Here is a 15,062-nt window from a genome sequence, read left to right as displayed (position 1 = left end):
TCCTGTGACCCTTAGCAGAAGTCCAGCCAAACAAGCTCAGGCTGGACTTCTCCTTTAAGGTGTCAGCAAAATAAGACATTCTGGACTATTTCATGCTCCCAACTTCATGGGAACAGTTTGGGAATGGTCCCTTCCTGTTCCATCATGGGTGTGCACCAGGGCACAAATCAAGGTCCATAAAGACATGGATGAGCGAGTTTAGGGTGGAGGAACTTGACTGGCCTGCAACCCGATAGAACACCTTTGGGATGAATTAGACGGAGACTTCCCGTCCGACATCAGTGCCTGACCTCACAAATGCACTTCTGGAAGAATGGTCAAACATTCCCATAGACACACTCCTAAACCTTGTGGACAGCCTTCCCAGAAGAGTTGAAGCTGTTATGACTGCAAAGGGTGGGCCAACTCAATACTGAACCCTATGGACTAAGACTGGGATTCCATTAAAATTCATATGCGTGTAAAAGCAGATTTCCCAATACTTTTGAAAATATAGTGTGTATATACTGTGTGTGTGTGTGTGTGTGTATATATATATATTATGAGCAGCCTTGCTAAAGGTTGCCTGTTCCGCACCAAAACGTCACTTCATCATCAAACTAGTGTTTTTGCACTGTTCCTCCTGTCAGGCCCTGTAAGTACATTGTAGTTGATTTGAAACGGCCCTTTTATTTATATGTACAGTAGAAAGTATGGTTTGTTTTCGGTCTCATCCTTCTGTACAGTGTTGAATCAGCTTTTTACCTTCTCATAATTTTCTCTAGTACGTTTGCCATACGTGGCTTTTTGTGACCAGGTTGAAGGAATTAAGATTTTGATGCTTCTGATAAATAGTCTTTGCTTGGTTGCATGAAATAAATCATGTGTAGCTTCCTTTATCATTTGCTACAAAACACAGAGAAAACCAGAGTAACAAATTAGTAGAGACAGTGACAAAAGCAAGTGCATTATACAATAACCCACAGCAACCAAATAGATTTCATGTTTCCACCACAAAGCAATGCAAGAAGTGGTAGATGATTACTGATTGTGTTGGTCTAGTGTACATTGCTCTCCATCTTTGTAGTGCTACCTCCATAGAAGCCGCTAAATAGAATGGGTGCTCTGGTCTCTGCCTCGACCTCCTCAAGAACCTCAGCTCCTTTGACACATTGAGTTGAGTGTAGGGGCATGCAATGACACAGAGACTCACTGAAACTAGTACTCGGCAATCAGCAGTAACACTTTGATAAATAAACAGGCATTAGGCAAGCAGTAAAGTGACTTCAAGCGCATCATCACTGCATCTGAACACCATAATCCAAAAACACTATATTTAACCACTTGCTTACTGGGCACTTAAACCCCCCTCCTGTCCAGACCAATTTTCAGCTTTCAGCGCTGATGCATTTTGAATGACAATTGCGCAGTCATACAACACTGTACTCAAAAATATATTTTTATATATTTTTTGCCCACAAATAGAGCTTTCTTTTGGTGGTATTTGATCACCTCTGCAGTTTTTATTTTTTGTTAAAAAAAAATTAAAACTACCAAATAAAAATAAATATATCTATATATATATATATATATATATATATATATATATATAATATTTTTTTTTTATATTTTGTTAAAAAATTTTGCAAACAGGTAATTTTTCTCCTTCATTGATGTACGTAATGAGGCTGCTCTGATGGGCTGCTCCTATGGGCTGCACTGATGGGCACTGGTGGGCACTCATAAGTGGTACTAAGAGGTGGCACTGAAGGACATTGATAGGTGCCATCGGTGGGCACTGAGAAGTGGCACTGATAGCTGGCAGTGATGGGTGGCAGTGATGGGCACTGATCGGCACTGGTAGGTTACACTGAAAGGCAGCACTGCTATGTGTCACTGATTGGCACTTGTGGGCATTGATAGGTGGCACTCGTGGGCATTGATAGGTGGCACTGAGGGCACTGGCAGGTGGCACTGGTAGGAGGTACTGATTGGCACAGTGGAGGCAGATGTGCCTCCTTCCTCTTCGGGACCGATGTCCATTGAACATAAGCCAGTGATCAGCTTTTTTTTTTCTCCTCACGCTGTTAGCGTGAGGAGAGAAAAGGAAAATGGTTACCGAGCTTCTGCTTACACACGTGATCAGCTGTCATTGGCGGACAGCTGATCGCATGATAAGGGGCCAGGATCGATGATCACCCGAGTCTCGGTGACTTGGTGATCACAGCGCATAAAGGGGAGGACCTCCTATGATGGCCTACCGGAAATTCAGGTCCGCGCTGTAGCCGTCGTTTGGCTATAATGTGGATCTTTAGTGGTTAATAAATGTTATAATATTTAAAGCAAACTCCCCCATCCATCCATGTCTCCATGTTTTTTTTTTTTTGTTGAAAAACACCCCCTAGCATTTCTGTCCTTGGACATCTTCAGTAAGGGCAAATGATTTATGTAGCATTTACTTCCTGGAATCTGTCTGCCCTTAGCTCAGGGATGTATGCAGGAGAGTGACTTATCTGAGAAAACCCTTCCTTCCCTTCCTAAAGGGAAGGGATGTATGACATAATTAAAGAAACTAAAAAATCAAAATAGAAAATTGAAAACAAGTAAATACAGTGCCTTGAATAAGCATTCATACCCCTTGAAATTTTCCACATGTTGTCATGTTACAACCAAAAACGTAAATGTAATTTATTGGGACTTCATGTGATAGACCAACACAAAGTGGCACATAATTGTGAAGTGGAAGGAAAATGATAAATGGTTTTCAATATTTTTTTACAAATATCAGAAAAGTGTGGCGTACATTTGTATTCAGCCCCCCGGAGTCAATACTTTGTAGAACCCCCTTTCACTGCAATTACAGCTGCAAGTCTTTTTTGGGGATGTCTCTACCAGTTTTGCACATCTAGAGAGTGACATTTTGCCCATTCTTCTCTGAAAAATAGCTCAAGCTCTGTCAGATTAGATGGAGAGCGTCTGAACAGTAATTTTTAAATCTTGCCACAGATTCTCAATTGGATTTAGGTCTGGACTTTGACTGGGCCATTCTAACACATGAATATGCTTTGCTCTAAAGCATTCCATTCCGTAGCTCAGGCTGTATGTTTAGGGTTGTTGTCCTACTGGAAGTTGAACCTCCACCCTGTCTTAAGACTTTTGTAGACTCTAAGCCCTTGTACACACGGTCGGAGTTTCCGACAACCAAAGTGATGGTCCGGAAATGATGTTGCATACACACGGTCGGACTAAGTTGTAGGAAAATCTGATTGTACATAATGTGATGATGTTATTTCATTACGACGGGACTACGTTCAGGCTAGTAGCCAATAGCTCTGGTCTAGGAATTTGATCTGAGCATGTGTGGCACTTTGTCCGATCGGAGTAGGCTACACATGATCGGAGTATGTCCGATTGGAGCATTTTGTCTGAAAATTTTACCGGCAAGTTGGAAAACTTGGTCCATCGGATATTCCGGCGGAAACAGTCCGATGCAGACCACACACAGTCGGAATATCCGACAAACCGGTCTGACTGTATGTGTGTACAAGGGCTAACACGTTTTCTTCTAAGATCGCCCTGTATTTGGCACCATCCATCTTCCCATCAATTCTGACCAGCTTCCCTGTCCCTGCTGAAGAAAAGCATCCCCACAACATGATGCTGCCACCACGATGTGTTCAGGGTTATGTGCAGTGTAAATTTTTCGCCAAACATTGCATTTTGTTTTTAGGCCAAAAAGTTAAATTTTAGTCTCATCTGACCAGAGCACCTTCTTCCACATGTTTGCTGTGTCCCCCACATTTCTTCTTGCAAACTGCAACTTCTTTTGGCTTTCTTTCAACAATGTCTTTCTTCTTGCCACTCTTCCTTACAGACCAGATTTGTGGAGTGCATGATTAATAGTTGTCCTGTGGACAGATTCTCCCACCTGAGCTGTGGATCTCCGCAGCTCCTCCAGAGTTACCATGGGCATTTTGGCTGATTTTCTGATTAATGCTCTCCTTACCTGGCCTGTCAGTTTACGTGGACGGCCATGTCTTGGTAGATTTGCAGTTGTGCCATTTTCTTTTCATTTTTGGATAATGGATTGAACAGTGCTCCGTGAGAAGTTCAAAGCTTTTGATATATTTTTTTATAACCTTGCTTTAACTACCTGACATCCGCGCTATGGCCGAATGATGGCCACAGGGCGGTTGTGAATTCCTGGGAGGCCGTCATATGACAGCCTCCCCTGTGCACGCTCCCTGAGTCACCGAGACTTGGGTGATCACCGATCTGAGTAAGGGGCCAGTCCTGGCCCCTTACCATGTAATCAACTGTCAGCCAATGACAGCTGATCACATGATGTAAACAAAAGCTCAGTGATGGTTCGTTTTTTTTCTCCTCACGCTGACAGCACAGAGTCCTGACCTCAACCCGATAGAACACCTTTGGGATGAATTAGACGGAGACTGCGAGTCAGGCCTTCCCATCCGACATCAGTGCCTGACCTCAGAAAAAAAAAGCCGATCACCGGCTTATCTTAAAAGGGACATCGGTCACTAAGAGGAAGAGGCAATTATGCCTCATCTATACCGACCAACAGTGCCCACAAGTGCAACCTGTTGATGCCCACAAGTGCCACCTATCGATGCCCACCAGTGGTGTCAATCAGTGCCACCTACAAGTGCTGCCTATCAGTGTAATCGATCAGTGCCCATCACTGCCACCCATTAGTGCCCAAGAACGTCTTTTTAGATGAAATGTACGTCGGGTGGTTGACATGCTGATGTCATCGCTGTGTACCTGCAATCGAACGGGTGTCTGCAAGCCGGCCGGCATTGTTTTTATGGTTGATGTTTATCTAGCTGCTATCTATGTAAGTGCAATTTTCTATTTTTATAAAATTTGTTTACTGATTCAGACTATAGAGAGCGTTCTCTTCTTTTGGGTTTTGCCTGCTGACTGCCTTGTTTGCCTCATGGACTGAGCTATCCTGCATGCCTCTGGTGCATATTGTGGAGACGAGTTGTGGCTGCATTGCTGACCATAATATCTACAAGCTCATTGTAGCTTGCCCTCTGGTAAGCGTTCAATTTATGCAGTGGTGGGATTACTTCACAGGGTGCTTCTGTGTGATTAAGGGATTATGATTGATTTCACATTGGATCACTGTTTATGGACTCATTTATATTCACATTTGCTGTTTATTCACTGGACAAACAATCTCTTAAGTGGTTCTTCTGCCAGCTATCTTTTGGGCTTTTTAAGAAGGGATGGTACACTTTTTGGTGATCTTAATAAACTATAATGCAATGTGGGGAAGTAAAGATGCAACAGATTAGACACTGAAACAGTTTTCAAAAAGGAGTAAGGTATAAATGCATGGTAGGCAATGCACAAATGTGATGTGGTATGTTTAATGTCCTGCTAACGGCGTATAGTGGGCGATGAGCCCTCTCACCGGTCCCTGCAATTCAGCTGGATGCTTGCAGTAGAGACGGGGCACCCCACACTGTCACTCTCTGATGCTTACAAAGAATTGGGTGGGAATCTGCGGGTGAGAGGTATCTCCAGTTCCTCTACAGCAATGGCATGGCTCAATCACAGTGGCCTGTATTGTGCAACAATTTCAGCAGCCAATCATGGATGCAGATGTGCTCTTCCCCCAGTCCCCGGTGCCAAGAGCGTGAATTTTCCCAGGCAGTCCAGTAAAAATTGTCTCAACCCTCCTCCTGCTCCTCCTTGCAAAACTGTAGTGTTAAGAGTTCGCCGGCTCATTGCATGGCTGTTATCTTGACCTGCAGCTCCCATAATTCACCACTCTCTGCATAGAAGTCTATGTTTGGCTTTGCTCTCCCCCAGCAGGTTGGAGGTAATGATGAACAGAAGGCATTGTCTCCTTCTCCATGTTGCTGTATCCCAGTACCTGGCTACATGTTATTGATTTAAAGGGTCAGTTTTCGGCAGATTCTGGAGATTTAAATCACTTGGCAATGTCTTATCTTTTGGGAACCATATTAGTGAGAGATATGTCTGCACGCCTGCTGTGGTCATTATCAGGTTTTCCAACAATTCTGCTGAGTCTTTATGTTTTAGAGAATAAAACTGTAGTGGCAAACCCCTGGTGGGAAGGAAAGTCAGGAATCATGGGAGGAAGATTTCATTTTTGTAGTATCCAAGAATATAGGAGGTAACACAAGTCACCATTTCCACCTGCATGTAAAATATCACTTTTGGCTGGATTGTCGTGCAGCAGAGAAAGTATTCCACAATTGGGTGCTGGACCCAGCAAAATTATGCTTTTTTTTTCTTCACAGAAGCTATTTGTTTTGATATATATAGATAGATAGATAGATAGATAGATAGATAGATAGATAGATAGATAGATAGATAGATAGATATATTTTTGTAACAGGGTCACTAACAGTCTTTTGCAGGCAGGAGGAAACATTATCTCGGTCTCCTCAGTGATCAGACAGCAAGTCACAAAATAAGAGGCTGCAGCAGTAACTGATTTGTGTTCTATAGTTATGAACACAGCCTAGAACTGCACAAGCTCCACAATTTACATGACTGTGTGACCTCTCAGGCAGCATCTCAGTCCAGGGCTTAGATGCTGGCCCTTGACTGATGCGCTTATTGCAATTTTTTTTTTTTACCAAAAATATGTAGAAGAATACATATCGGCCTAAACTGAGGAAAAAAAAATAGTTTTTATATATTTTTGGGGGGTATTTATTATAGCAAAAAGTAAAAAATAATGCATTTTTTTTCAAAATTGTCGCTATTTTTGGTTTATAGTGCAAAAAATAAAAACCGCAGGGGTGATCAAATACCACCAAAAGAAAGCTCTATTTGTGGGGAAAAAGGACGCCAGTTTTGTTTGGGAGCCACATCACACGATCGCGCAATTGTCAGTTAAATTGTCAGTTAAAGCGACGCAGTGCCAAATCGCAAAAAGTGCTGGTCAGGAAGGGGGTAAATTCTTCCAGGGCTGAAGACATTCAGTCATTAATGTCTAAACTGCTGGCAACAACAGTGAGTACACCCCTGAGTGAAAATGTCCAAATTGGGCCCAATTAGCCATTTTCCTTCCCCGTGTGACTCGTTAGTGTTACAAGGTGTGAATGGAGAGCAGGTGTGTTAAATTTGGTGTTATCGCTCTCACTCTCTCATACTGGTCACTGGAAGTTCAACGTGGCACCTCATGGGAAAGAGCTCTCTGAGGATCTGAAAAAAAGAATTGCTGCTTTACATAAAGATGGCCTAGGCCAGTGATGGCGAACCTTGGCACCCCTGATGTTTTGGAACTACATTTCCCATGATGCTTAAGCACTCTGCAGTGTAGTTGAGCATCATGGGAAATGTAGTTTCAAAACATCTGGAGTGCCAAGGTTCGCCATCACTGGCCTAGGCTATAACAAGTTTGCCAAGAAATTATTGGCGGCCACACAAAATATTGACACTTTGGACCCAATTTGGACATATTTACTTAGGGGTGTACTCACTTTTGTTACCAGTGGTTTAGACATTAACCACTTCGCGCCCAGGCCAATTCTGACATTTCTCTCCTACATGTAAAATTCCTATTTTTTTTGCTAGAAAATTACATAGAACCCCCAAACATTATATATGTTTTTTTAGCAAAGACCCTAGAGAATACAATGGCGGTCGTTGCAACTTATCTTAACTTTATCTCGCACGGTATTTGCGCAGCAATTTTTCGAACACTTTTTTTTCAGAAAAAAAACTTTCATGCTTAAAAAAAACCCCCCAAAAAACAATAAAGTTAGCAATTTTTTTGCATAATGTGAAAGAGGAGGATACGCTGAGTAAATAGATACCCAACATGTCACGCTTCAAAATTGCACGCGCTCATGGAATGGCGCCAAACTTTGGTATTTGAAAAAACCCCATAGGCGACGCTTTAAATTTTTTTACTGGTTACATGTTTTGGGTTACAGAGGAGGTCTAGAGCTAGAATTATTGCTCTCACTCTAACGTTCGCAGCGATACCTCACATGTGTGGTTTGAACACCGTTTTCATATGTGGGCGGGACTTACGTATGCGTTCGCTTCTGTGTACGAGCTCACGGGGACAGGGGTGCTTTACATTTTTTTATTTTTTATTGTTAATTTTATTTTTATTTTTTTAGTTTGACACTTAAAAAATAAAATAAAAAATAAATTGATGACTTTTATTCCTATTACAAGGAATGTAAACATCCCTTGTAATAGGAATATGGCACGATCGGACATATTTACAGTGAGATATGGGGTCAATAAGACCCCATATCTCACCTCTAGGCTGGGAAAAATAAAATCCCCCCAAAAAAAACAAACATCCTGGCTTCCTAGCCAGATCGGCGCCGTTAATTTGAATACAGAGGCCGGGCGTGACGTTATAACATCGCGCCTGGCCTCCGAACGATCATAGAGACTCCGGGGACGATCTGGTCCGCCGGAAATCTCTATGGTAACTTGCGGGGGCCGGCGGATAATGTGACTGACTCACCGATGGAAGCGGTGAGTCTGTACAAGCACCGGAGGGCGGCGGGAGGGGGGCGTCCCCTCCCGCCGCCTTTAAGAACGATCAAGCGGCGGAACAGCCGCTATGATCATTCTTATGGTGCAGGGAATCGCCGGCTGAAAACGGCAATATCTGAATGATGTCTGTGGCCTTAGGCATCATTCAGATATAACCACCGAAAGCCCATGATGTCAATAGACGTAGTGTGGGCGCCAATTGGTTAATGGCTGTGTGTTGAGTTATTTTTGAGGTGACAGCAAATTTACACTGTTATACAAGCTGTACACTCACTACTTTACATTGTAGCAAAGTGTCATTTTTTCAGTGTTGTCACATGAAAAGATATAATAAAAGTTTACAGTCGCATGACAAGTTGCACCCGGTTAACTGCAATTTAACTGTTCTAATTGGTGTGACTTAGAAAAGGGTTCTTGCACTGCTTTGGGGTGACGTCATCGTGACTTGCATTGACTTCAGCTTGTATAACAGTGTACATTTGCTGTCCCCTCAAAATAACTTTTGTTGCCAGCGCTTTAGACATTAATGGCTGTACACTCATTACTTTACATTGTGGCAAAGTGTAATTTCTTCAGTGTTGTCACATGAAAAGATATAATTAAATATTTACAAAAATGTGAGGGGTGTACTCACTTTTGTGAGATACTATATATATCTAAATGTAAGATGCAATACTTTCATTTCATTCATACTTTTGTTCTTGGGTATTCGATTTCCTTTGAAGTAAACATAAATATATATTATAATAATTTACATTTCATTATAAAGGGGATAACCAACCCCCTTGTAATGTTCACAACTAGTGGTAGCACGTTAGAAGTCATGAAATTTCACTAAAAATATCCTTGATGGTTGGTGCGTTGTTCATTTAAAGTTCAAACATCATTTTAAGTGGGCTGACCTCTTAAAAAGCCACTCCAGGAAAAAGAGGGGGTAGTGTGTCAGAATTCAGTGCTCCTCGTCTTCATTGCTCTCTGGTATCCTGTTGAAGGTATACATTTCACCCTATCTTTCTATCTTTTGCTGTGGTAACATTAGACCCCATCACAATTCTGCCTCTGTTTCTATGAAGAATACACTAGAGCTGCCTTTCTCAACCGTTTTTACAATGAAGGAACCCTTGAAATAATTTTCTGGTCTCAGGGAACCCTTAACAATAAATAAATACTATTTCTTACAGATTACATTAGCATAAGCAATACATTGAAGTTAAGAATAAATAAAAGAACAAGGAATGTGGAGTACTGAAAGAGGAACTCTGGTCAATTTTTTGGTTTATTAAAAGTCAGCAGTCTGCTGAGTTTTAATAAACAGCTGCTTACCTGTCCCAGGATCCAGCAGTGTGCTCACCGGAGCCATTCTTTCCGTCACTGCTCTATCCCCTGCGCCGGCATTTCAATAGTGGGCACCCGGCTTTAACAGCTTGCAGCTTCACAGCCGGGTGGTGCACACTGTGAGTCAGGCTGCACACTCTGAATAGTCCTTCAGTCTCCTCGGACCTGTCCCAGAAGATTGTAGGGTGGGAGAGAGGAGAACTTCCACTTGGATCGTATATGTGATCTGAGTGGGAGTGGGCACTCCCCCCTCTGCAAAAAAAAGTGGTAATTTTTGAAGGGGGGAGGGGGGGGGCCTCGAAGTGGAACTTCCATAGGGTTGCTCTATATAGTGAAATTATTTCCAGTTATAATGAAATAAAGCAAAGATAATGGGTAGGAAAGAAATGCAAACAGTGAAAATTGTTGTGCTCCCTCACAATGATGTTCAGAAGAATGACCTCTTACAGTATTGGTCAGTGGTAAAGGCCCGCTTAGGTGTTAGTAGTCATAGGGAAATGGCCCCTTTACACTGGTGATCAGTAAACAAAGGGACCCTTTATCCCTGGTAGTAGAAAGAATGTCTCTTATATTGGTGATCAGTGGGAAGAATGCGCCTTACATCGGTGGTCAGTAGGAAGAATTTTTCCCTTAAAAATAGCTGGTGTCATTGGAGGCTTATCTAAGAGGCAGAAATTGGGTATTGCTTAAGGATCCCATAGCAACCTCTGAAGGTAAACTAGATTTGTACAAAACCTTAATTAGGAAAGGCTGCACTAAAGGATGCATCACTCAGAAGTTCTGTATCAAGTGTCCTTTAGCAGCTTCTCTTCTGAGGATATGTGGAGAGCCCAAAGAAAGGTGACACAGGTTGCTTGGCTGGAAAACAGAGTTTCTAGCTTGTCATTGGATTGCCCTGGATAGAGGCCTTCACACCAATGTCCATAGACAACAGGGGATCAAAAACTCACCCCAACCAAGACAGAAATGAACACTTGGTAGAGCTCCTTTAAGACTCTGTTCACATCTATGCCAACGGGATGCATTTTGAACCACAGCTAATTCGCTTACAATGTGAACTGAACAGCTTTCTATAGAGCCGAGGTGGCTACGGTCTCTTTTCAAAAAGAGTTCTGTGCGCTGAAACCATAGCTGGACATATGTGAACCGGGTCTTAAGAGAATCTGTCAGTTTGCGTTTTTGTGTAGTGAAACTAAGCCTTGGTGTTTGTGGGTTGGTGCTCTTGCAAGAGAAGGTAAAGTGACTGTGATCTGAGCCTGTGCAATGGTCTTACCTGTATTTTCTCTATAAGGACATCATTTTCAGGCACCGCAGGGTGGATTGCAATCACAATATCGTCATATCCTCCATCGGTAAGTTTCACCGTAGAAAAAGAGCAAATCCCAGGGCAGAAATTGAAACCCAGGAACATCAACAAAGGCCAGACCACCATCCTGTGACACCTTCACCCAGCTCCTCTCCTCATTTAAGTGTGTGCTCTGATATGCTATGAAAACTTTTCATAGAACTTTATAGGATTTTATTGCTCCATGTTTCAAGCTATTGGGCACTCTCAGGCAGTTGTATACATTTATAATACAGGAAATCACAGCTGAGCTAAACTGTCAACAGAGCAATTAAACAATGAAAATGGACCCAACGATTGTGCAAAACTGTAATTTGACAAAAGCAACCAACGTAATCTTTTTAATTACAAGGACCCCATCCTCAAGTTCACATCATTTGATACCCTTTCTATGGAAAAATACACATTTCTAATAGGCACATTTAAAAGTATTAAGCCCTGCGTTTAGTCAGTTTACGTTCTTAGTGTGCCATAGCTGAGATGGTAAAATGCTATTAAAGTATAGAACTCCTGTTAGGTTTTACTGTTTTTCATGTCTACCTAACAAAGATTTTCCCTTACTCACTGTCTCCAGGAACAACTTGTTTCCTTCACTTTCTGTGACAGAAGCAGACAGAAGTTCAAATGCAATTTTCTTAAAATACTTTATTTTGATCCAGTATTGCATATTAAATAAAAAATTTTTTTAAGTTAAGTAGGGGAAGGCTAGAACCTCTGTCAGATTTGTATTGTTTGTTTTCCTGTTGCAGATTTCCCCTTGCTTCCTGTAAGATCAAATTAATTAAATTTTTAGACAGAAAGTGAGGGTAAATTTCTCTGGCTTGACGGGGCTTTCTAACCCTTTCCTACACTATCCAAAAACGTAAAAAAATAAGCGATTGATTGGTTTGCGCAAAATTTATAGCGTTTAAAAAATAGGGGATAGTTTTATGGCATTTTTTATTAATAATTTTTTTTTTTTACTAGTAATGGCGGCGATCAACGATTTTTATTGTGACTGGGACATTATGGAGGACACATCGGACATTTTTGAGACATGTTTGGGACCATTGTCATTTATAGAGCAATCAGTGCTATACAAATGCACTGATTCCTGTGTAAATGACACTGGCAGTGAAGGGGTTAACCACTAGGTGGCAGTGCAGGGGTTAAGTGAGCCCTGGGGAGTGTTTCTAACTGTGGGGGGGGGGCGTGGCTGTGTGTGACACGCCACTGATCTCTGCTCCCAATCACAGGAAGCAGAGATTAGTGACATTGTCACTAGGCAGAACGGGGAGATGCTTTTTTACATTAGCATCTCCCTGTTCTTCCTCCCCGTGAGACGATCGCGGTTATCCCCACATCGATAGAGTCCGCGGGACCTGCGATCAGACTCACGGGGGCCCCGACTGGCATGCGCGTGATGGCGTGGCGGCAAATTTAAAGGGACATACCTGTATGTCCATTTGCCTGCCCATGTCATTCTGCCGGCGTATATCGGTGTGCGCCGGTCGGCATGTGGCTAAAAGGCAAAAATGTTTCTGCTGTTTTGTCCGTTTAATGTGTATCTAACCCCAGAAGCAACATTTTAATATTTTGCAGCTTACCAAGGATTTATTTTCTTTTACTGTCACATGAGCTGACAAACCCCTACATTTTTTTAATCTATTTTATTTTCAGAATGCCCATGTATGGTTTTTCCTTTATGATGCACACACTTATACAGTGTGTGTGTGTGTATATATAGTTTTTATTGTGCACTTTTTATGACCTATGAAATTCTTTAGATCAGTATTTTTGATTCATTTGATTTTAAATAACTTTAACTACTTCCCGACCATAGGGCATCCATGGACTTCCTTGGTTTGAAATGGTTATACCGGGATGATGCCTACAGTTACAGGCATCATCCCGGTATCTTTTTTTTTAAATTTTTTTTTCAGCCAGCACATAGTTGCCAACTGTCCCGAATTTCCCGGGGACATTCCCGGGATTAGGACATTTGTCCCGAATTAATTTTGTCCCGGGAAATGTCCCAGGAAATTCGGTTTGTCCCGGGAAATTGAATTTCCTGTTTTTTTGTCGCCGGCCGCTAGGGGTCGGCGGCCAGCGGAGACAATGTCTCCACCGGCCGCCGTTTTTAAGAAGACCAGAAGTTGGTCTACACCTGTGGCACCGCCCACCCCTGCTGCTAGTGTGCGTTTGTGTCAGTGTAAAGGGCGGTGGGCGGTGCCACAGTTAAATGTCTCCGCGCGGCAACGGCGGCATGTCGGGGGGCCAGTCTGTCAATGTGGATGTCGGGGCGGGGGGCCAGTCGGATGTCGGGGGCCAGTGACAGTCATGTTATGTGGATGTCGGGGGCCAGTCTGTGAATGTATGTGGGGGCCAGTCGGATGTCGGGGGCCAGTGACAGTCATGTTATGTGGATGTCGGGGGCCAGTCTGTGAATGTATGTGGGGGCCAGTGGTATGTCGGGGGCCAGTCTGTGAATGTGGGGGCCAGTGGGATGTCGGGGACCAGTCTGTGCATGTCAGGGGTCAGTGGTATGTCGGGGGCCAGTCTGGAGATGTGGGGGCAGGTCTGTGCAGGATGTGGGGGGGGCGGTCTGTGGATGTCAGAGGGGCACCAGATGTAAGGAGGAGCTCCGCTGATGGACACAGATGTGAGGAAGGTACCTCTGATGGGGCACCTGATGTAAGGACAGACTCCGCTTGGGACACCTGATCGCATCTGGTGGCAGGCAACGTGGCTAGTGAGCTAGTGACGCGCTCATGGCTCCCACTAATTCTGCATTATGGTGAGTTGAATGATTTCATTTTATATTACAATGTAATAATAGAAATAATGCACTTCAATCATCCTGACACCATAACAATCTTGGCGCCGGGATGATTGAAGCGCCAACAGGTATTTGGAGTATCTTTATCTGCTGATTGTCAAACTCTGGAAAAACACATATTGCTATTGTGGTGTAGGATCGGGGGGCTGCTGTCCCTCCTTTCCCTCTCCCCCCCCCATCCTTTCCCTCTCTCCATCCCCCTCCTTTCCCTCTCCATCCCGCATTCATCTCAGACTCTAACCACACCCCTTTGAGCCACGCCCCATGTAAGCCACACCCACTATTTAACGTAAACCACGCCCATTTTCGCCATTACCCGCTGCACGCGCCGCATTTTTTCCTTTTTCTATGCCACACCTATAAAGTAGTAGTTTGGGGCCATTCCACAAGCGTGCACAATTTTAAAGCATGACTTGCTAGGTATCTATTTACTCATTGTAACAACATCTTTTATATGTTAACAAATAAAATGGGTTGTTTATTGTGTTTTTTTTTTCCCCGACCGGCGCACGCCGAAGTACATCGGCAGAATGGCACGGTCAGGCGTACCTGTACATCCCTTTAAATTTGCCGCCCTGCCATCACGCTCGCGTGCCGGTCGGGACCCCCGTGAGTCCGGTCGCGGGTCCCGCGGACTCGATCGTCGCGGGCATACCCGCGATCGTCTCACGGGGCGGCTGAACTGGGAGATGCCGTTGTAAACAGTATCTCCCTGTTCTGCCTACCAACAAGTGACGCTGATCTCTGCTCCATGTGATTAGAGCAGAGATCAGTGTTCACTGAAAGAAAGCCCAGCCCCCAACAGTTAGTAACACACCCCTAGGAACACTTAAACCCTACACTGCCACCCACTGGTTAACCCCTTCACTGCCAGTGTCATTTACACAGGAATCACTGCATTTGTATAGCAGTGATTGCTGTATGAATTACAATGGTCCCAAAAATGTGTCAAAAATGTCCGATGTGTCCTCCATAATGGCGCAGTCACAATAAAAATCGCTGATCGCTGCTATTACTAGTAAAAGAAAATTATTAATAAAAATGCCATAAAACTAT

The 15,062-nt window shown here is 43.3% G+C and overlaps 2 protein-coding genes across 3 annotated transcripts in view; one reads left to right on the top strand and one right to left on the bottom strand.

Annotated features, from left to right (window-relative positions):
• The window catches only part of LOC143926515 (calcium-activated chloride channel regulator 1-like), a 63,697-nt gene extending 52,386 nt beyond the window's left edge, over window positions 1–11,311 (bottom strand). For both annotated transcript variants that reach the window (XM_077450307.1, XM_077450308.1), the window contains exons 1-2: window positions 11,117–11,311; window positions 745–885 (exon numbers count right to left, since the gene is read on the bottom strand). In XM_077450307.1, the coding sequence (XP_077306433.1) occupies window positions 745–885; window positions 11,117–11,275 (300 nt within the window). In that variant the 5' untranslated portion in view covers window positions 11,276–11,311. The remainder of the gene's footprint in view (window positions 1–744; window positions 886–11,116) is intronic.
• The window catches only part of LOC143926516 (cytochrome P450 4A4-like), a 135,163-nt gene that overhangs the window by 5,147 nt on the left and 114,954 nt on the right, over window positions 1–15,062 (top strand). The window lies entirely within an intron of this gene.

This window comes from Lithobates pipiens, unplaced genomic scaffold, assembly GCF_037356315.1.
Source record: "Lithobates pipiens isolate NorthernLeopardFrog02 unplaced genomic scaffold, aLitPip1_a1.2 Scaffold_23, whole genome shotgun sequence".
Taxonomy (NCBI): Eukaryota; Metazoa; Chordata; class Amphibia; order Anura; family Ranidae; genus Lithobates; species Lithobates pipiens.
The sequence above is the reverse complement of the archived record's forward strand: the minus strand, read 5'-3'. Positions and strand labels throughout refer to the sequence as shown.